General features: G+C 35.9%; 1 protein-coding gene across 6 annotated transcripts in view; it reads right to left on the bottom strand.

Annotated features, from left to right (window-relative positions):
* MARCH1 (membrane-associated ring finger (C3HC4) 1, E3 ubiquitin protein ligase) overlaps positions 1–23,381 on the bottom strand; it is a 622,174-nt gene that overhangs the window by 369,713 nt on the left and 229,080 nt on the right. For 3 of the 6 annotated variants that reach the window (XM_005860516.2, XM_014534991.1, XM_005860518.2), the window contains one exon: positions 5,774–5,982. The exons of 2 other annotated variants lie outside the window; for them this stretch is intronic. In XM_005860516.2, coding sequence (XP_005860578.1) covers positions 5,774–5,872 — 99 coding nt within the window. In that variant the 5' untranslated portion in view covers positions 5,873–5,982. Of the gene's footprint in view, positions 1–5,773; positions 5,983–23,381 lie in introns of those variants that run through there. One more of the 6 variants, XM_005860515.2, reaches the window with a different exon arrangement.

The raw sequence follows: 23,381 nt of genomic DNA, 5'->3' as shown, positions 1-23,381 counted from the left end.
AGTATTATAACATCCAAAAAATGGCTTAAACAATAAATAATATATATTCAACTGCTTCATTGGAAAGTTGTTTGGTTTTGACAAGAGTTGGTTTCAAGCAAAGGCTGACCAAGTGGCTCTGCCAACACCATTCAGAACTTATTTTCTCTCTCTTTGTCCTATTTCCAAGTCAACTTCAGCATCAAAGGCATCTTTGGTTACCCTGAAGCTCCAACCTTTTCCTTTACAATATCCAGATCCAGACCTCATGTCCTCATACAAACCATCCAGAAGAAAAGAGCAAGTCTATTCTAAAGGTTTCTAGGACCAAAGGCTTCTCTTCCCCAAAAGTTCGAAAGGTTCAACATGTGTCATTGATTTTGATGGAGTTATGTATCCATTCCTGAGCCAATTACTATGATATACTGACTGATTTAAACAAACCAAGGCTCGCCCTGAAACACATGGCTGAGAATGGGCAGGGCTGGTTCTCTGAGTCTGTTACAGAAGGAAGAATGAATGATGCACAGAAGAGACCATGGATGTCCACGAAAGTGAGTCCTCACTACTCAGCTCTATGCTGCCTGAGCCAAACACAGTAAGTCCTCACTTAACATCCTTCAAGTGAAATGACATACGATAAAACCAATTTCATAGTAGGCTTATTGACATAAACATGTATTCTCATCAATGTTACAACAAAATGACATGGAATAAAACATGTCATTCCAGGACCTACTGTATGCCTTTGAAGACAATCACAGTCATTGTACACCCAGAGTGGAGCATGACCACATGAAAATGCTAATGGAATAACAGATGAAAATAATATTTTTGAAGTGAGATATATTAGTAAATATACTTCTTTTCTACATTCACTAGTAAACATACTTTTTTTCTTTAAGGGTCAAGCTGGAGAGGGTAGGGAACTTACTTAAGGTGAAAAGGCTTTGGTGAGACCACAACTCCATTTCAGCTATCCTGACTCTCAGTCTAGTTTTCTCCCTAAATGGTTTTGCCCATTATTATTTAATTTTAACTTATTCTCTAAGTTTTAATGAGATTAATTCTAGTTATACTCTATAAATAGAAGCCATTTTATATTGAATCATGGGCAGATAATAACAAGAAATCCAAACTCCCCCCATTGAGAGGTTAGCAGTTTTGAGGGTTAGACAGCCCCTTTAAGTTTGAGGATTGTAATTCTGTTCCTTGGAGAGAAAAAAACTTACCAAATGCAATAACAACCAAAAGATCACTAGGCTGGCAGTTAGTAGGCCTGTGTTTTTATCCCAACTTTACCACTAAGCCGTGGTGTGACATAGACAGGTTGCTTATTCTCTATGGGTTTTAATTATGGAATTAAGATTTAAAAAAATTCTTAAGGGACTTTCTGATTTTGAGATACTTTGATTCTATAAATTTAGCTTAAGAAATGTGAAAAGGTTATAGTACCTTAATTGTAAAGAAACACATAGAATCTGAAATTAGATTGTCTAATCTCAAATTAGGAGGCTCTGGCCCTGAGATTCAATGTGTTATTTAGTTTTTTTGATTTTCTACTAAAAAGTAGAGTTAATCTTTAATTTATCCACTGTGCTTAAAATGAAGAATATATATCAAAGAACCATCTTTTCCACATCGCTGATGCTCATGAAAGGATTGCCAATTAACAGAGCAGCAGCTACTGTAAGGAAGGTGGCCCGATGGGCTATCCTTGGAAAGACACACAGAAGACCTCGAAAGGGATATCCCAGAAAAAGGGAAGGAGAGTTAACATTCTTTTTGTAAAAGAAGAGGAAAACTGAAGTAAAGAAATATCATGAAATCAGTAAAGGAAAAATATACATATAAACTCCCCTTCTCTGCCCTTCCCTCTGCCCACAAACAAACTCTTCTAAAGCATGGTTGGCATGCATGGTCAGTTTGCCAATGAGGGAAGGGTAGAAGGCAAGGCCCCATGGCCTCTTTTCTCCTCTGATGGAACTCCCATTGTCTACCTCCCAGCTCTGTACCAACAGTGTAGGGCAACATGCAATGAAGTGGCAGCAGCACTCTTGACTGGATCCATGGGTCAGCTCTATGTTTGAAATAGAGTGGCTTCAGAAACATTTGCTTATCAATCCCAGAGCATTATAAGGAATATGTGCTAGAGGTCGACTGAGTATTTAAATTTACACAATCAGAATTTCCAGTTACAGAGTGTGAAAGTAAGTTACCTCGAAAGTTCTAAGAATTTGATCAGTCTTGTAAGAGACAGGTCTTACATGCCTGAATCCCCAATGTGAATTCATTGTAGCCTAATATGTGGTAATAGATCTAAAAAAAGAAGAGAAAATGAATAAACAGAAGCAAAGCGGCCCATTTAGAAAAGTAGGCAAATGAGATTTAAAGAAACTAAACTGTTCAGTCTGTGTACTCAACTAGAGAAGGAGAGATCTGGAGATATCTAGAGCTAGAGCTACTAACCTCTTTACAGAGCCATTTCCCTCCATGGTTTTCCCAATGTTGTGGCTTTCCCAAGGTGTAGATTAATAATAATATCCCTACACCAAACCATTTCATTTCCCTCATTGATTTCATGCTACAAAGAAAAGTCTGATTACTAATTTCCTTTTTTGAACTTTTCTTGAGCATTCCATCACTAAAAAATATTATCTGCAGGTATAAATTAATACATTTGACCAGCTGCATTGTATATAAATCTTTCAAAACTCTGATTAGTCTATCAATTTCACAAGAGATTGATCATCTAATAATAGAGTTGTGCTAATAAAATCTTGTCTCTGGAATGCAAGTCTGAGGCACTGTCCTTTAACTGTCCGAACAACCTCTAGAGCTGATGTCTCTAAAAGATAAATCTGCATACTTCACCTAAACATTAATCCCAACTATATCCAAACTGGTGTGATATGCTCTTTGTTTTTTGCACTTCTGGGGTTATTAAGCAAATGCATAATTATAATGTTATGCCATGCAAAATATGTCAAATGCATATTCACTATAAAGCTTGGAGTTAGAATTATTATTATTTTTAATTTTAATGTTATTTTTTCAGCTTTGATCTTTTGGAGTGTTATAATAGTTAATAATAATAGTTTCATATTTTCTTTATGTTATTTAAAAAACTAGATATAAAGTTTATAGGTTAGTATATTCAAGAGCCTCTAAGTTTCTAAGAGAACAAATTAAATTTGCTCAACATTTAAATTAGCAAATCCTTAATCCTGAAGTTGGATCACTTGCCCTATGTGTGCATGTATTATTTTGACAACTTTAAGACAAGTAAAATACATTGAAAAAGCTCCCAAGGAGGATGTGTCTCAGTTGCTCAATCAGAAAAAGTGCACTGTCTACAAGATGTTCTACCTTCCTTTAAAGAGAGTCACCACTTGTCCTGAACGGATTCCTCTTGCTTTCCAAGACACAGGGTGGATGCTGTTTAATTTATCCACGTTAAATGACATTTAGAACTCTTTTAGACTATTTATTTAATTCTTCAAAACAGGAGATCTCTTTAATAAGATTTAATACTATGCTTCAAAAAGAGAAATATTTAACTCCATCCTATAGAAAATCAAGAAGTATTTGAGTCCCGAAAAGTGCTTCCCTTTTTTAGAACTATGTCTCATTTAAAAAATAACATGTAGGCTGGGAGCTTCCCTTCTTTTTCTGATATTTAACGTCATTTTCCTTTAAGAGTACCCACCGATTCACCCTATGACATATTAAAGTGTATTTGCCCCTGAAAGAAATGAATCTGTTCATAAATAGGTACTTCTTTAAAATATTTGTGAGGATGTCTGGAAATGTGGCTTAACATCAATATCTGAATAAAGATTGTGGCTATGTTTGAGGTAGAATAATTTCATTATTATTCCTAACATGGAAAACAACCAAGTTTTTTTATTTTTTTTCAAAAGTCACACAAGCCAGCCATCCCACCTTTATCTTATTGATCACCAAGTAGACAGCAGCAGCAGGCGATTTCTGGCGGTGACATATGCCAAAGAAGAAGTGTGGGGGGATCTGGAAATGAAAGTGTTTTCATTTCCAAACATCTTTCAGATGCTGGTCATTCTAGAGAGTGAAGGCCTCCATGTCACCTTACAATCAGAAATTAAAATGATTTAAAGTCTAATGTCAGCATCTGGCAGAGCTGGTCTATTTCCAGTTTACTCCTCTAAATGTATATCCTTTTGGGGTCCTGATGCACTTCTAGAAATAGATTTCTTTTCTTTGGCAACTCCTTAACTTCAGTTTTGCTCAGCTTCTTATCTACTGCTTGTAAGAATGCCATCTCTCTTGAAAGAGTAGTGGCACCAAATGCCAGACTCAACTTTGGGTTTCCTCTGTGTGTGTGTGTGTGTGTGTGTGTGTGTGTGTCTTCCAGTTTTACTGGTTCTCAGTGGGTTATTCAGTCCAAATAACTAATTTTTTTTATTTATTTATTTTAATCCTCACCCAAGGATATTTTTCCATTGATTTTTAGAGAAAGTGAAAGAGAGGGAAAAATAGAAATATCGATGTGAGAGAAACATTGATTGGTTGCCTGCTTCATGCGCCCTGAAGAGGGCCCCAGATGGGGAGGAGCCTGCAACCGAGGTACATGCCCTTGATTAGAACTGAACCTGAGACCTTTTGGTCCGCAGGCTGAATGCTCTATCCACTGAGACAAACTGGCTGGGGCTTCAATAACATTTCAAAATCAGTTCAAGTGAAGTACAAAGAGGCTATAAATGAACGTGTGCTTGAGTTTATTATTCTCTTCCTCTCAGTCAATCTTGACATTCCACTGCCTTTAATAGTTTGTTTTGCTTGGTTTTGGTTTGTTTCTATGCCCCCTACTACCTAGTCTTTAGGTAAAAGATGAACATATGGGACTGGAGGTAGGAAAGCTCATTTTCTACAAAGTTAAGGAGACCTGAGGACTGTCAACAGATTAAAAAGACAAGAGGATTACAGGATCTGGCATTCTATCTCACCTTCCCTTTTAACACAACATTTATATTTTCACCCAATATCCTTGTGTCTGCTTAATCATTTTCTTAAAATACTTTGAAGTAAGGTCCCAGCATCTGATCTTTCAGGCAATTTAACTTAGAACAGCAGCTGCTATATTTAACTGTAAAGTAAAGCCTGAATGTATTGTTAATTATTATATTTCTCTTGCCCATGTAAGTTTCCAATAGTGCTGCTTTTTCATGAAGAAAAAGATGAAACAGGTCAAACAAAAGTAATACACAGACATGTGCTGGGAGTGTATGTAGAGAGCAATAGATCCTATGAGGCAGTGAAATGTCATCTTAATTCATGTTATGTATTCAGTGACACAGCTGTCATATCTCTGGTGTTTCTGTCACTTCGTTAAGAGAGTCATTTTCAAACATTCCAGCTTAGTGGGCAGTGAGCAACATTAGCAAGCATCAACAGCCCCACTGTCTGAAAGTGGACAACAGCAATGTCCACAGGACAGCTGGGTTGTCCCCCATGAGCCATAAAAGTCCACCAAAGTGACCCTGTACACTGTTTAGAAAAAGAGGCAAAAGTTTTTATCTGTCAAGCAGCAAGTGTCCTTATGGATTTGAGTCCTTTCCTCATTCAGAAACTAGAGGTTATGTTTCCATATGTCCCTGTTAGTTCCAAATGATCTCCTTCCAATCAATCCACTGTTACATACTGAGAGCAAGACCCCAGCGGCTCTTAAGCCTTAGCCACATCCTGTGGTGCCAAGAACAGCATTGGCTACAGTTGGCTTGGCTGTCTCATTTTATTAAATCAAACCTCCTCTTACCTCGACTTCCTTGTTCTTCTCTTTGTTTCTGCCCATTGAACTTCTCCCATTGCTGGCAGTCTCCCGTGCTGGGATTACGGAAATCTGGTGGAGGGGCATATTGGCAGGGCTGCAGGTTGCCAGTCCCTGATTGGATGCCTTATCTCTTCACTCGCCCTGAGTAGCCCACCTGCACAATTGTTCATATCCTTGCTTTGCCAAGCTCAGCTCTAAACAAAAAGGGGAAAAATAGTGTTTGAGAAACTAGTGCAGCAGAAGCCAGGGTCTCTGGCCAAAACATCAAACACACTGTTAGGGACTCTACTGGTAAAAGAAATGCAAGGGCAAGTAATCCAGGGGATGTTGTCTCTCAGAAGGATGATTTACTGCAAGTCAGAACTGCACTGCGTTGTCACCGGAGCACCCCCTCTCCCCTAAGAGCATTGTGGGAGACAACTCAGTTTCGATGGTACCTAATAACTGTCATGGAAACCAAGGAAACCTAGGTCTCACAGGCCCTTATTAGCAACTGCTTCCTCTAATGCACAGGCTCCCACATTTGCAGCGGCTACCACTTCTGCTTTTGTTTCTCCAGATTCCTCAGGGGTCCACTAAGCACCCAGAGACACTGCATCCCTCTGACTAAGTAAATAAGCAGAAGGCTGAAAAGCTTAGTGTCCTATTGGAGCCAAATCTCTTCCTTGAAAAGCATGAGAAGCTGGCTGTGTCCTTCAAGCTTCTGCAGTAATTTGTTTAGGTCAAAGAACCTGCCTTGAAGTGAAGAGCATCCAAACAAGTGCCATAACATAAGGAGGGGTGTGTGTGTGTGTGTGTGTGTGTGTGTGTGTGTGTGTGTGTGTGTGTGATGGTAAAAAAGAGTTAACATTCCCTTCACCTCCCTTAATAAGACACCAGGAGTCATTCTGAGAACAGAGCACCACACTACACATTTCAGCTTTATTGCAATTCCTGTGCTCCCGGAAATATATTTATTGGAATCAGTAGTAGCCTCTCCTTGCTTTTCTAAGAAGGAAACAGACTGCTAAGGACTTGATTGTCCTCTTAATAAGTATACAATTTGAAAAAAAAAAAAGATTGATCCAAATGTCTGCCGTTTATATTTAAACAATCTAATCTCTCAGTACAGTGAGTTCTCAAATTACATTTTTTTTAAAAAAAAAATCACTTTTGCCCTGTGATCTTTTCTTCTTTGTTAGGGTACTTGGTATTCTGCTTTTAAAAGAACTGAATTTTCTTTCTCATTTTGTATACATGCACTTTATATTTTCTGGACATTGTATAGATCAGATCTCACTATCTTTTGTGTTTCTTTACTCCAAAAGAAGCAAAATTTAGAAAATCTGTTGTTTTATATATCTTCAGGCACTGTGTGTAAATCTAATTTGTCCCTAATATTCCTAGTAGTTTCCAGCTGTATTTCTTCTTTAACCACCTTTGCATTCCACAACAAGAGGGTCATTTTCTATAAGACACTCCAATTTTTTTAAAAACTCAAGATAGTCATAAAGTGAAAAGGATAGGTACTCTCATTGGTCATTAAGACAAAAATAATCATGTAAAGGTTCAAAAAAAATCCTTAAGTTAAATATTTGGTGAAATAAATACTTCAATGTACTTTCAAGTTTGGTTTGCCGCCCTACCATCCATCAGGCCCACCTGCAGAGATTTTATAACACAAATAGGTACCTGCGATTCACTTTACCATAGATTCAGATTCAGTAGGCTGCAGTGGGAAGCTGAGCTGGACATTTCTTTAAAATATCATTAATTCTGATACAAACCAATTTGGGGAATCACTGCAGTACATCAATAAAATAACCTTAGAGGAGCAATAAGCAAATTAAAGTTTGTCTAGTAACAATTTTCTTGCTTAGAAATAGAAAAAACAACAACAACAAAACAGAGTTAAGTAGCCCTAAACCTGGCATTTGCTCATCATTGTTAGGTCTGGTCTGATCAAATAATTGAATTGATATCCCTTCTCCTGACCTTTAGATCATTTCTCAACCAATATTCCCTTTTGCTTAAACCACATCCATTTGCTAACTTTCCCCTCCTTACCTACCCAGGATCCTGATCTGCCCAGAGAAGTCCCTGCTGAAAAAGTCCACCTAGAGTAATTTAAAAACCTCTGACTCCCTGGTCACTGGGTGCTGGCACCATTTTGGGGCTCAGCCCATCTGGTTTCCAGATGACCTAATAAATTTATAATTCTTTCCCACTTTTGGCCTCTTGCATACCTCCTTTGGTGACCCTAACAATCATCACTCCTAGTTTACAAAATGTGTGAAACACAGAAGCTTTAATGAAGTGACTAAAAGCCAAACTCTTCCAAAAATGTCATATCCAAAGTTAAGTTGATAATGCCTAAAAATCACTTCTGTGATGTGTAATTGTGAGGTGGTCATTTCCTTACTTTAAAAATAATCCTTAATCCCTGTATCTAGAAGGACTGTCTTAATTAAGGAAAGGTTGAACATAGAAGTCTGTAAATTCAATAGTGTGTGACAACTATTAAAATGTAAATTATGAATCTGTTTAGAAAAGTACTAACCTCAGTGTTTACATCCATGAAAAGTTCCATGAATGGCTAAGGCAGCTTTCCAGATAATTTAGACTTTAGTACTTTTGCTTAAAATATTCATTGAAGTTACAGGAAAGGAGATTTCTAGCTTGAATTAACTAAATGGCATTCTTCTTAATCCTTGACCTCATTATACATGCAAGGTTTATCCTTTGTTTACTATGAGATTTTTCAAAAATCAGATTTAAATGTCAAGTTAATTTGATTTATGTGGTTGAGTTATTTCATTAGCTTTCTTTTACCTTAGAATTTAGAAAATAAATTGAATTTTTAAAAAAGATATTTACTTCCCAGAGTAATTTACACATTAAACAAGAGAAAGTTTATTATGTCTTTTCAAGTAAATACTTCAGAAATAACAAGGAACATTAATAACCAGAATGTTTAATGAACATTTACCTACTATTGTATTAGGTACTGCCACAAATTGAGCTTTTAAAACTTTCAAACTGTATCAGAGAGAGAAAGAAAAAGAAAGCGCATAGTTTTAACACTTTGTGTGTCCGAATACTCTTTTTTTTTAAGTATTTTTATTGATTTCGGAGAGAGAGGAAAGGAGAGGGAGAGAGAGATAGAGACATCAATGATGAGAGAGAATCGATCGACTGCAGAGAGAGATAGAGACATCAGTGATGAGAGAGAATCACTGATCGACTGCCTCCTGCAGGCCCCAAACTGGGGATCAAGCCTACAACCCTGGCATATGCCCTGACTGGGAATCAAACCATGACGTTAGGTTGATGCTTCTTAGATTGATGCTCAACCACTGAGCCATGCCAGCTGGGCACAATACTCTCTTGCCTTGGAACACATATCAGCTAACCTCAATGACTTGCATCTAACACCTTTTCTTAAGCAGCTCCCAACATACTCTGCCAACGACAAGCATGAAGACTCCCTGAGATGACTCATTTTGTTACAATCTAAAACTAAAAACAAAACAAAACAAAACTACGGTACTGTGGAATGCATTTCTCCTAGGAGAGCACAGTCCATCTTGTGAGTAATTAAACCCCATGGAATAAACAGGATGCAATGCATTCAGCAACTGAGCACTTACAGGCATAGCCTTGCTACCAGAGAAAAGCCATGGATTCTGGAATCATTCAGCTAATTTGTGTCTACATACACAATTACAACACAGAGGCATGATCGAGATTTCCCAACATTGCTGTGGAAATTATTTACTATAATTAGTGTTGAAACCATCCTGGAAGATTCACTCTGCACCTGATACCAGGCCATACAGCCGGAATTACATTTGGTTTGCTTTCTCCTTTTGGTTTCCAACCCTCTGGTTCTGGGAACAGTACTTATAGACTCTGGCTCCTAAATTTGGCAGTTGCAGTTTGTAATTTTAATGCTAGGATCTCAGCTTTTCCTAAGCGATTCTGATTTGGTGTTCTCCTTGCACTTGATGGCCTAGGTTGTCTCTAGTTTAAAAGGAAAACAAAACAAGATTTGCATCTGATCCTATACTGTAAGTCCTCCTTCAACTTTGCCACTTCAAGAAAAAAGGAAGGAAGGAAGGAAGGAAGGAAAGGAAGGAAGGAAGGAAGGAAGGAAGGAAGGACCTCAGGTGGTTTATTTAGATTGTGATTAAGCAAGAAAAGAAATACAGTATTAGGCCCAAGGAAAGGAAGCAAGTTAACACCTATTAATAATTAACTGGACAGACTGATAATTAAATTCAACAAATATTTCTTGAACATCTGTGCTTTCTGAACAATGCTAAGAATTAAGGGGCAGGGGGTAATGTATGACATTATGTGGGATAATCTTTGTAGTCAAGGAGTTTGCTATGTCATTAGGGAGATATGACTTACATAGACAAATTAGTTTGAAAAACATATGATGCAATATATCAATATTTGAAACATAATATAGAATACTGACTGTAAGTAAAAATCAAAACCAAAAAGGTTTGAGCACCAAGAAATCATCCTAAGTCTAAATAGTTCATCTTGAGGAATTGGGGGTTGCTAGACATAAGGTGATAAAGTCATTGCAAGGCATAGAGAGGAGTGTGAGATTGGCTTGTGGGGATGCAGGTTACTATTTTAAATAACAGAGAAAATTTCTTTAAGATTATCAATTGATTTAGGCCATGTATGTCCATTAGAATATGACATTGATTGAAACTTGGGAAGGGAGAGGGGAGAAATCAGGCCAAGAGCCTGAAGAAAGGTAAAGTCTATGCCAAGCATTGGTAGAGAATATAAAGATAATAAAGTTAAGAACTTCCAGTGAATTCTGAAAATGGAAACAAGCATTCTGAGTTGGGGAAGATATTTCATAGCATATCCCTGGTGAAAGAGGAGAAACCTTGATTAAATGGATTTTGAACGTGCCATCACACAAGGCCACTGTGAGAGGTTATTGGGAAGAATATAGGAGCAAGATACCACTGCACAAAAACTTTATGATGTGTTGTAAATGAGAAGGAAAAGGAACTTGGATTTAAAAGCTATTTTTACTGGGGAAATGCTGAAGCATAAGCATATACTTACATAGAAGAGTTAGGAAATAACACAAACAAACAAAACAAGATCAATGGGAATAATGAGAGGGAAAGATGAAACAGAATAATAATTAAAATCCCTAGTTCTCAGTTTATAAAAAAATCTGCAATATAATGAAGCATTTCTAACATGGTGTGTTTTTCCTGGATTCGGTCTGATTTTTGGAATCCAATCATGATTATTTTGGTGTGTGCAACTATCTTTTGTAATTAGAACAACATCTTTTTAATGTAGGAATTCTGTCTCTGGAGACCTTTCAGAAGCAACTGGATGATCAACCTTGAAACATGAACATGAAATAAACTCTCAAGATCTTTGATTTTATTCTCTGAAAAGTATTGGTCCTAATTTTGGACACGTCAATTTTCTGAGGTTGAAGCAGAATACAATGGAGCGAAGGACATCATTTCAGTCTTTTGTAGAATCAATAGCAATCCGCACAGCCTAAGATATGTGATAATTACAGCAGGCCCAGAAATGGTCAGCTGAACTAGTTTTTATTTTTTTATATTGTGCTCATGACAAAAGAATGTCATCAGAAACAGAATCTCTTTATTAACTTCATGGGATTAATCATTGCTCCTTTCTAATTTGCAGTATTAGAAAGAAAAACATCACTTCATTCTATTCTCTAAAAATATGTTAGAAATAATTTAAAAACTAAGAAATATTATACACATAATTTAGGATTTATGGACATAGTTTAGAATTAATCAAAATCAAATTTTATGTTTTATAGTATTTTATTTTCAAAACAAATACAATTAAAATCTTATTTAAAAAACAAAATTAGTTTGGCAGATACAGTTTAACTTTCCAAGTATATAAATGCACAAGTTAATCTTTGTTAAAGTTCTCTGTAACTTTCAAAATGTTGGTGTATCTACTATATAAGAAGCAAACGGGGGAGGGGGGGAATCTCTTAGGGTAAGTATCAACTTATTCGCATATTTTCAGAAAGTGTAAAGTAGTCATCCCAAAAGGACGGGCTGGCCTCTATGGGGGCACGAAGTCCTGGCAGAAGGTCTTCAAATCACTGGCTGTTTCAGAACCTTTCCACCCTTATCTCAGGGGAATAAGAGTAAGGGGGAAGGGGGATCGGGTATTTTCACAGAGGGGAGTTTTTGTAGCTTATAAATTTGTTTAAATCCAAAAAAAAAATAGAATTTGATAACTGAGTATAAACCCAATTGAACAATGTGTTTCAAGAGACCACTGAGTATACAAAACTATCTTGATCCTTTTGAGAACAAAATTGTTTATCCCATTTTTTTGAAAAAGTATTTATTGAACACTCACTATGTTGCAAGCAGTATGCTAACTATTGGGACAGTAATAAATAAAACAGTTTTTACTCTCATGGAACTTACAGCCTAATAGGAAAGATATGACAGACAAGTAAATATGTACTTATAAGTTGAAAACATACTATGAAGGAAACAAATAGGACAATATAATAGGATAACAAGGGGATCTATTTCCCTGTAGACTTTTAGAAATAAGACATGAAATTCCATCAGAATTTAATAATACTTCTTATTAGTAGCCATACCACTTTATGGGTTAAACTACCTGTTCCCCAAAATATATATTGGAGTCCTAGCCCGAAGTACCTCCGAATATGATTTTATTTGGAGAAAGGGCCTTTATAGATATAATCAATTTAAAATGAGGTCATGAGTGCAAGCCTCAATCCAGGAGAAGTGGTGCCCTCAAAAAAGGGACAATTTTGGACAGAGACAGATGCTCACATAGGGAGAACGCCACGTGGAATTCGGAGGTACACTGCCACACAAGGAACTACAAAAGCTAGGGCCTGGCACAGATGCTTTCTTAGTGCCTTCAGAAGGAATAGGGCACCGACAACACCTTGATCTCAGATTTCTAGCCTCCAGAACTGCAAGGCAATAGATGTCTGTTGTTTAAGCCACTCAATTTTTGGCACTCCCTTACAGTAGCCCTAGGAGAGAAATTCAATTCAATAGATGGAAGCTTGGAATTATTTTTACTATTAACATTCCCCTAAAGTGTATGAGTGATACACTTACAGTAAGCTACTAAAAAATAACTGGATATAACCCCAATCAAACAATGTGTTTTAAGAACATTAAGAATACAAAACTATCTTTTAATCCTTTTAAGAACAAGATTGCTTATTCCTATTTTTTTTAACCAGCATGTATATTTCTCACAGAATTTTTAGAAATAAGCAAATAAAATAAGAACTGAGATACTCATTAACTTTGAGTAGCTAATATAATGGTCCCAGAGAAAACGTTTACTAAATTCACTAAATAGTCTCTTCGTATGGATTGTTATTTTAAAAATAATGTTATGCTCTAATTTATTTTCTGACATGGATGAAAATATTACACCAACATTTTACTGTTATAAAAAGTAATATCCTAATGGAAAGTAAGGAACAACTAAAATCTTAACTCCTAATTTGTTGCTTATATTTTTAATTTTTTGATGGATTAAAACAATTTTGGTTAATCATTACATATTCCGTATTCGGACAGCTAAGATAGGTATGATCTCTTTCTAGAAAAGAGAAAAGTGATGTTCAGAAGGATACATTTACATTTCTACATTTCAAATACTGAGTAAGAGAATTAGTAAAAGCACTCAGGTGTTAGCTCTATACAATAGTCTCTATTCCTCACTAAAGCCAGTGAAGTTTTTCTCCAGATCAGTAGCACTTCCTGGTGAGAAGCAAATAACAGGTGTATAAAAATTAGAATGCACTTTACTGAAACCTGCACATCTTGAAAGACATGGTACTTGGATAGCCAGCAAAGTGAAAATAATATTCCTATGGAGATCCAGGCTCCATAAGCAGGCAGGTGTGCTCAACAGAAAAATGACCCACAGGAGAGGCAAAAAAACAGGAGAGCCTGTGAGGAGTGATACTTAAGATGTGAGTGCTGACAAAGGACCAGGTGAAGGCAGAGGGTTCTGGGGATAGAGGCTTAGCAGAAGAGCAGTATCTAATGGGTCCAGAGAAGCCATATTGTTTTAGGAAAAGCGAATGAGCATCGATCAGAACCAGGGCATTAGTCAGATGATAACAGTGGGCATCAAGTCCAAGGGAAAGAGCCTAGAATAGAAAGAGAAGACCAAGGACGATGTTGTGAGAGCCAAGAGCAGAGAAAAGCAGTTTCAAAAGCAGACTGAGAATGTAGAGTACAAAGCAGTGTCTGCATTTTCTGTTTCCCTATGTGTGGTTATAGGGGCTTGGAGGAGCCAGAAAAAGAGGAAGGGAAGGGGTGGTAAATTGTTGAATTCAAGGGGTAAGCGGGGTATATTTTGAAATAATGTCTTGACTCAACATTTGAGTCAGTACAAGGAAGAAAATTATGATGATTAGACCTCTGTGAAAATAAAAACAGGCTACTGTGTTAGTCTACAGTTTAGAAACAAACTTTACTGTTCAAATAGTGAATACATAATCACTTATTGGGACAATTAAGGAAATAATTTTAAAATATTTTTAAAGGCTGGATTCAATAGTTTCTGAAGTACCTTTTATTTGGGTGATTCTGTGACATAAGATGTTGTGTTTATCCTTTGCAAGTAAGATTATTCCTTTTATGAGTCAATATAGTTTAGTTAAAGTAGGATTTAATATAAACAGGCAGAGCCTGCTACTATTGATGACTTACCATAAAGCATAGCATAGAAAATAAAAGAGAAAAATCACAGGGGATAAAAGGTACCAGGTCTTATGGCAAAAGAAGACTTAAGCCATCAAGTTGTGGCAATAAATGTAAAGAACTTAACTATCTAGTTACCGACTTTATTGTTTGTCAATTACATATTCTTTATCCACAACTTAAAGGGTCTTAAACACACACAAATACAAATTCTACACATAAAAGGTCTTCAAATATTTGAAAATGGACTTTTGAATATTTAAGAGTATCACAATACTTTCAAAGGAAAATACGTAAATCAAAAGATTTATCAGCTATAATTATGTCATTTTTATAAGATGTTCTCTATATTCATGATTAGGTCTCTAAAATCTAATAAATTAGAGTAATATATTAATTATTTAAATATTTTCTTTATTTTTATTATTAATAAACATTTATATATTTTTCAATTTTCTAAGGCAGCAAGATTCTATTTTTTCATTTTTTATGTAAATGTATTTAATTATTAACACAGTAGTACTATGTTGATACTTAAATAAGATAATGCATGTAAACTTCTTGGCATGTGCCTGCCATGGAGTAAGCACTAAGTGTTCACCACTCATATTTGAAGTTTAAAATGACATAAAATGCTTTAATCATTAAACATGTACATACATTTAAAGGAATAGTGAAAATTAAATATAGTTTTTAAAAAGTAATTGGCTATGTTCCTTCAGACTCTACCTAAGAAAGTATTCTAACTACATAATAAAACCCAATCTCTTATTTATAAAGGGAATTACTTCCACTTGTCAATTAAATATAAATGCCTATACTATTTTGAATAGCACTTTTTAAAAACTAAGAATTATAAGAAAATTGCATACATGTAGTATACAAGCTGTAGTTTATACAGTGTTGCTTTTCAGAGTTGTAGTAGCATGGTATCATTATAAATTGGAGTTAATATAACGCATTATAGAAAATAATAATGATGACCATAGTAATTACTATTTGAGCCATCTACTATCTGCCAAGTAATGCATCAGACACCCTACACATATATTAATTACCTCACTTGGCTCCCACCAGAATCTTTCTAGGTAGAATTATGACCTCTATTTATCAGAGAAGGGAACTGAGGCTCTGAGGGATATATGACTTGACCACGTTCCAAAATATATAACCAATGACTGATTTTAGATTGGATGTAACTCTGCCTGACACTAAGCACCTTTAAAACAGCATGTTAATACAAGTTACTGATTGATGGACTGCACAACAAATACAACATGGATTGTGTGAGTTGCTAAGCATCATCATACCCTGATTATGCTGTCCTTGCAGATCATGCCACAAAGCCAAATAGTCAATGAATGTTCTTAGAGTTTTAGTGACAGTGATACCCAGCTCAATGCACTCTATAATACAGTAATCTTTTTGCTTCCATAGTAGTGGGCAGAAGAATATATCTGTCATAAGTTCTTATAATGTTTGGCTATTTTCCCAAGAATATGGAGTCAACAGAGTACTAACAGGTCAAAAATCTAGAAAATTAACTTTTAAATTGTAGGGAAAAATAACTGAACCATAGAAGTCCTAAACTATTTTTATGCCATATTATGAATCATTGAACTGAAAGAATGTGTTCAACAAGACATTATTTCCTAAAATTTTTCACAGATGGCAGTCACCATAGATGTCAAATAATCATAAGAAGCACCTAAATTTTAGAACACAAACTTAATTTACTACCATAAGAGCTCTGCAGGCACTGGCTGATAAATTAAATAAAACATTAAGTGAACATAAATGTATAAAGAAAAATAAGGAGACAGACACACACAGAGAAACTGAACAACTTTATTTAAAATACTTAAAAAGCATAAATTTGATTTGGGGGGTCGGAATATTTGCTGATACAATTACCGAGTTGGATAAAATTTAATAATTACTTTTAGTCCCTGTGGAGGTTTCACTGAAAAAGAAGGAACAATTGAGTAGAATATTAAGAGGTATTTATTCCCAGACCACACAATAGACAAATATCTATAATTGGTTTGAAAATAAAGTACCATCTGAATTGATTCTATTATGAACATTATACATAATTTTAAATTTGATATCTCTTCCTTCAGAGAAGAGCAACTACCTAATAAAAAGTTTACTATTATATAGGGAATGACATCAATGTAATAAAGCAATAAAGACAGAGTTCTCTGCTTAGAATTCTAAAATTAACTGGTGAGTTTTCATCAGTTGTAAAAGAGGCTGCAATTACCCAAGAATAATTTTTCTAAAAATAACTATAATTAGCAAATGAATGCAACATGAAAGAAAATGGTCACCATTTAGGTCATATTGAAATAACCACATAATATGTCCACTTAAGGACAGAGAGTTTAATGCACCTGCTATCATATTGTCTAAGATTCTACTTTTCCTTTTAAATAAGAGGCTAATATATTTGTGATACCTTAAATTACTTGTAAATAAAGACAACTATTTGCTGTTAGAGTCTACATTAAAAGAATACTAGAAAAATATTCAATAACTTTATTTGAAGCCATCACATAAAGAGTTAGAAAGCATGTGGTTATGATATATGTAAAGCACATGCATAGATCATAACACATTCTAGGCAGTAAACATTAGGTGACAAACACCTAGGAATAGAATGGAAATCACAGAATCAGATAATGATATAAGAGGCAAGGCAGATAGTACTAGGAAGGAAGCAGCATAAGATTAAAAATCAAGATGGGGAGATTACTTCCTCCATTTCTCTGAGGCTATCTTTCCTCTGGGCCCACTAGCACTAGCGAAAATGAACAGGACTCCAAATAAATTTGGCTTATTGATTAAGGCGTCTTCTGATTTACAATATAACAATTTAAAAGGATAGCACATTTTTCTAATTAATTTTTTTGAAATCAAAACTACCCCTATACCAAAGACATTCCAAAGGAAGAAAAATTTACAGACCAATATCCATTATAAATATAAATGCCAAAATTTTAAACATAATTTTAGAAAGATGAAGCCAGCAATATTCTAAAAGGATAACCTATCATGAAAAAAATGGGGCTTATCCCAGCATCTTAGTTTAAAAATAAAAAAATTAATGTATTGCTCCATAGTAAAGACTAAAAGAAAACAAAATGATTAACTCAATAAATAGAGAAAAAGCATTTGGTAAAAAAACAAAACAAAAAACTATTGACAATATAATTTTAGCAAACTAGGAAAAGAAGGGAAGACACTCCCTCAACTTGGGAAAGGATACTTAATGAAAAATGTTTAGCAAACATCACACTTAGTGATAGACAAACAAACAAAAACTAAGTTCTTTCCACCCTATGATTGGGACAAGACAAAAATAATCATTCATAATTTTTAGTCAATATTGTCTTTATTTCCAGAGACCATTATTGGATAAGTAGACAAGCTTTAGGAATGTCACAAAAAGGAATTAGACCTAAATGAATTAAGACAAATTATAGAATTGAAAGTCAGTTTACAAAAACCAAAAAAACACACACATACACAAGTTTTTTATTTGTATATATTAACCACAAACAATAATAAAATGTAATTTTCAAAAACACCGTTTACAGTAGCATACAAATTCAAGACTACTTAGGGATAAATCAAAGTGTACATAAGATCTATTCACTGAAAACTATAAAATATTGAGATAAAATAAAGAAGACTTAAATAAATGGAGTAATATATATTATGTTCTTTAGAGTATCAATATTATTGTGTAAATTCTCCCTAAATTTATTTATAGACTCAATACAATTACAAGCAAAATTCCCAGCAGGCTTTGTAATAAATTGATATTTATCAATACTTTTAATCATATTTTTAAAGTATAACCACAAATGGAAACATTTTGTAGAACAAAGGGAATGACCCAGCTTTCCATAAAGAAGGCTCTTTGGAGGAAAATGAGAACGTAGCTTGTTTAAAAATTTAGAGCCGGCACTAACACACTTTTTCTATTTTATAACTTTCAATGCAGCAAAAGCATGTTTAATATCCTTCCCTAAAAACTTTATTCTTATCATAAATTGTCAGTGAAGATGAAAAGCTGATCTGCAATAACCTTGCATAATAATCTGTCATCTATCATCGCATTCTTCTTCAAGATCAAACTACCTGTTTACAGGAACATTGTCTGGGAAAGATTTGCCTTAATACAAAAGATTCACCCGAATCATAAATGACATATGGGAGTATGGGCTTCTTTTACTTACAATTAAACAACTCTGTGAGATGTTTACTGAGAGTCCAGAATAACAAAAGGTGCTATGTGGTTTGCAAAAAAGCATGAGAACATAGCATAGTGGAGGAGTTAAGACATAAAAAGGCTCTATTTAGCCATTATGATAATACAGCATCACACATAAATCTGTGTGGCATTGATAATAACTGCAACATCATTTTCAGCATGAATGAATAAGTATGTCATTGAGGGAAATTTTTTGCTGAGAAAGTAAGATTACAGTCCTGGATGGACGATGTTCAGGGGAGGATGTAAATGGATGGAAAGGAAGGAGATGGGAAGAGAAGATAAGTTTGAGCATATGAGAATACTATGCTATTCTTTCATTTACCAAAAAAAGGGGGGGGGAGATACAACCCCACCATAAAAATCTGTATGAGGATCTTACGGGAAGTTGAAGAGAAATAAATGATGGAGTTCAGGGTGGAGGATATGAAATTCTTTTACTTTGTAGAAAAGAGACCAAAGCTAATGCCTGTCGTTTATAGAACAAGGACTAGAAGATTCTGTGTGTATTTAAAGTTACAAAGTTATCACTAGAGTAACTAACTAATCACAATAATCTCACAATATTAGAGTGGGGATGCAGAAATGACGGGGGAACTAAATAAACAAGCTAAATTTCATCTATGCTTGTGGGAGCTAAAGGATGTTGGCAAGAATTAAAAGTGTAAGTAATAAAGATTAATGAATGCAGTTGCTAAGAAAAATAACAGCAAGAATTATTTCCAATGATTGCCTCTAGGAGGGACTGAAATGGGATATTGCTGCTTTAGATTCTGTTCATGTGTTATGTTAATTAAAATTATAATATAGGTATACTCCCTGAAAATGGATATGTTACATCAAAAAATTGTTCAAATTCAGAGAAATTATATTAAAAGTATCTTTCTCAACACCTTATTTGCTTTAAAAAACAACAAATATGTAGAGGAGGCACAGTGATCTCTCTGTGGCAAATATACTGAGGAGGCAGAAATATGCCATTTAATCTCACTTTACTTTTGCACTTTTCTCTTACGTTTCACTGTTCATTTCTGCATCCAATTTTAACATATTAAAATATGACTCACTATTCATAAGCTTCATCGAAAAAATAACAAGAAAATATTCAAAATACCAAGTATAAGAAAATCTTTATTTTTTAATTGACTTTCAAGGCAGGATGGGAGAGAGAGATACATTGATGTGAGAGAGAAACCTCAATTGGTTGCCTCCCGTATGTGCCCTGACCAGAACCTGCCATCTTTTGCTGTACTGGTGTACAGGATGACGCTCCAACCAACTGATGCACACTGGCCAGGGCAACAATAGAAAAATCTTACTGAAACTAAAATACCCAGGATGATTATCTATAAATATAAAAGGCTAATATGCAAAGTGTCCCCTAGGGAGTTCGACCAGGAGACTGGGAGTTCCACTGCTTGCTATGACGTGCACTGACCACCAGGGGCAGCGTGGAACAGAAGGCCCCAATTGGCCTTGATCGCTGGCCAGGCCTAGGGACCCTACCCTTGTATGCATTTTATGCACCAGGCCTCTAGTACAACAATAAAATAAGTCTGCATTTTACAAATTATTATTTTTTTTGGTTTGCAAGAATTACTAATGTCATAAAAAGTTCTTGCCAATTCAAAAAGTAAGGTCCCAAATCCAGAGACCTTAACAAAGTTATAAAAATATTTGAAAAAAATAAATTTATAGAATTGAAAACTTTAAAGCTATTTTTGACTGTTTAAAATTTGGCTCCTGAATTTGAATGAATGTGTGTTCATAACTGATAAGATTTTTTAGATGGTGTGAATGTTAAATATCTCTGAAACAATATGGTTTTGACTTTTGCACTAAATATAGACATGGCAATGTTTGTTTTCTCTTTAATATTCAAACTAGGAGTATGTTCAATACTAGCAGGTATGTTTGTGGTTACTGACTTCTCTCCTGTATTTAAAATATTGACTTTGTTTTTGGAGAGCTTCTAGTGTTGAAACTGAATTTAGAAAGTAACACTGACTATTTTCTAAGGTAAGGATTATCCTATAAAATAAAAGTGCAATATGCAAATTGACCGAATGGTAGAACGACCGTTCGCTATGGTGCACATTGACCACCAGGGTGCAGACTCTCAATGCAGGAGCTGCCCCCTGGTGATCAGTGTGCTCCCACAGGAGGAGCACTGCTCAGCCAGAAGCCGGGCTCACAGCTGGCGAGCACAACAACGGTGTCTGGAGCCTCTCCCGCCTCCGCAGTAAGGAGCGAGGGGTCTCAGATTGCAAGAGCCCCAGACTGCGCCTAGAGGGATGTCTGACTGCTGGCTTAGGCCCGATCCCCCCAAGAGGACCCAGACTGCGAGAGGGCACAGGCTGGGCTGAGGGACCCTCCCCCACCTCCAGTGCATGAATATAATGGACATTCTGAATTGTTTAGTGTAATATCAATCTAATGGGCTATGCTTAAGGACTCTATGCACTAAAATTGTGCGCATATTTCATCAAATGTATGTTCCTTACTGCATTTCCTGAAAGTGTGCCATTTTATTAGCTCTCAGATACTAAATTCAATTTGAAACCTCATAGGTAATTATAATGACTATGTTAATAGGATCATAATGTAACTATTACCACATAAGTTATGAAGTCAACCAAGCAATCAGCTCCAGCTCTCAGTATGAGGCAAATATATCTAGATATTTATCACATAAGTGGACACAGAATTGCATGGCAGCATCTAAATGTGCATATACTTTATGTGGCAAGAAGATAATTTAGCCAAGGGTAGAGCTGTGAAGCCTCCCCTAGTCACCAGAACCTCCCCACTCCTGTCAGAAATCTCTCCTTCCTTCACCTATAGCTACATTTCTTTGGTGTGGCACTACGCCTGGGAATCCATGTCTTCTACATGCCTTATCTCTTCTTTAAGCCTAGAAGCCCTCTGTGGATGGGACTCATGCTTACCACATCAATTTTTCTGCCAAAACTACTCGCAGAGTGATTCTTGGTTGATGTTCCTTTAGCAATTATTTGTTGAAGGAATGAAGACATTAATTACAGAGCCAAATTAGTATATCTTACTAGTATAACAAAGAGTACTGTATTTTGGATTGAAATATTTAAATGCGTTTTCCTTCCCATCCTACCAATAGCCTAGAGCTGTGGTCCAGCAGTGCACCCAAGAGTTTAATATACATGCTAACTCTGATTCTGATATATTGAATTAGAAACTCCGGAGGTGGGACCCAGCATCTATGTTTTACATGCCTTTCTAGTGATTCCAATGTAGGATAAGGTTTAAGAACCATTGGTCTAAAGACTCATGGCAGGCTTATAATCTTTCATTTGCTTTTTTTTGTACCTCCACCAGAACACTAAGTAAACTTATTTCTTAGAATTAAGATGGCTATTGTGTAAAAAACACACACACAAAAAACAGGTTCCAATAATCTAATTTAAGAGATCAACCTGAACTTGGATCAATTCCTCTCTACCTCCATAATTTATCATTGATTGTCCCTATTCTCTGGAGCTACTAATACTGCTCCAAAATGACACAACCAACAGTTCTCAATTTATTGCTCTTAATTAATATTATTTTCTAAAAGAGTAAAAATGTTCATCATCGTCTTCAATCTTTTGTCCTCAGAAACTGCTCATTCTGGGCCAGGGTCCAAGAAAGAGACTTCTCTTCCCCTCCAGCTTGAGTCCCTCTGAGCTAAATAAGTAAGAATTTATGTCCTAATTGAAATAAATCATTCTATGAGAGGAGAAGTTGGACTCTGAGGGAACAGATGGCAGGTGACTGGAATTGGGCCTAGGAACCTCTCGAATAGCTTTCTTCCTCCCTCCTCCTCAAGTCACCCTACAGCAACCTTTCTTTTTTCTTTAACATGATATTTCCCTTCCTTAATCCTAACTCCCACAGGTTGTTTGAAAGTAGGTAGGGATGGAACTGAGGTTCTAATGCTCAACAAACTTAAGAAAAGACAACCTTTCCAATAACTCAGAAAAAAAATGAAATGAGGACCCTGTAAGAGTTTGGGGGATATGGAAGTGACTGGCTCTGGTTAGTTGTATTTAAACTCATAGAAGTATACAACAACAATAACAAAAAGAGTCAATATAATAACTAAAAACAAAAATCAAAGCATTGCACCTGGCCAGTGTGGCTAAGTGGTTGAGCATCGACCCAGGAACCAAGAGGTCACTGAATCGATTCCTGGTCAGGGAACATGCATGGTTTGGGGCAGGAGGCAAACTATCTACACTAATAAAAGAGAAACATGGTAATCAGCGTACGACCGCTACCCTTCCCATTGGCTAATCAGCATATCCTTATGCAAATTAACTGTCAGCCAAGATGGCGGCCGGCAGCCATGCACTGAAGCGAGCAGGGAGGCTTGCTTGCTCCAGTGACTGCGGACTCCAACGTTCCCCGCCTAACTTGCGGGCCTTTCAGCTGCAACTCTAAGCAACTGTGTACTATGTTGCAAATAAGAAGCTAAACAAAACCCCAGAAACCGGCTGTCAGTCAGCGAGCTTCAGCCAGCCGGACCGCAACATTGTATTGATGTTTT

This window comes from Myotis brandtii, unplaced genomic scaffold (assembly GCF_000412655.1).
Source record: "Myotis brandtii unplaced genomic scaffold, ASM41265v1 scaffold136, whole genome shotgun sequence".
NCBI classification, from domain to species: Eukaryota; Metazoa; Chordata; class Mammalia; order Chiroptera; family Vespertilionidae; genus Myotis; species Myotis brandtii.
The sequence above is the reverse complement of the archived record's forward strand: the minus strand, read 5'-3'. Positions and strand labels throughout refer to the sequence as shown.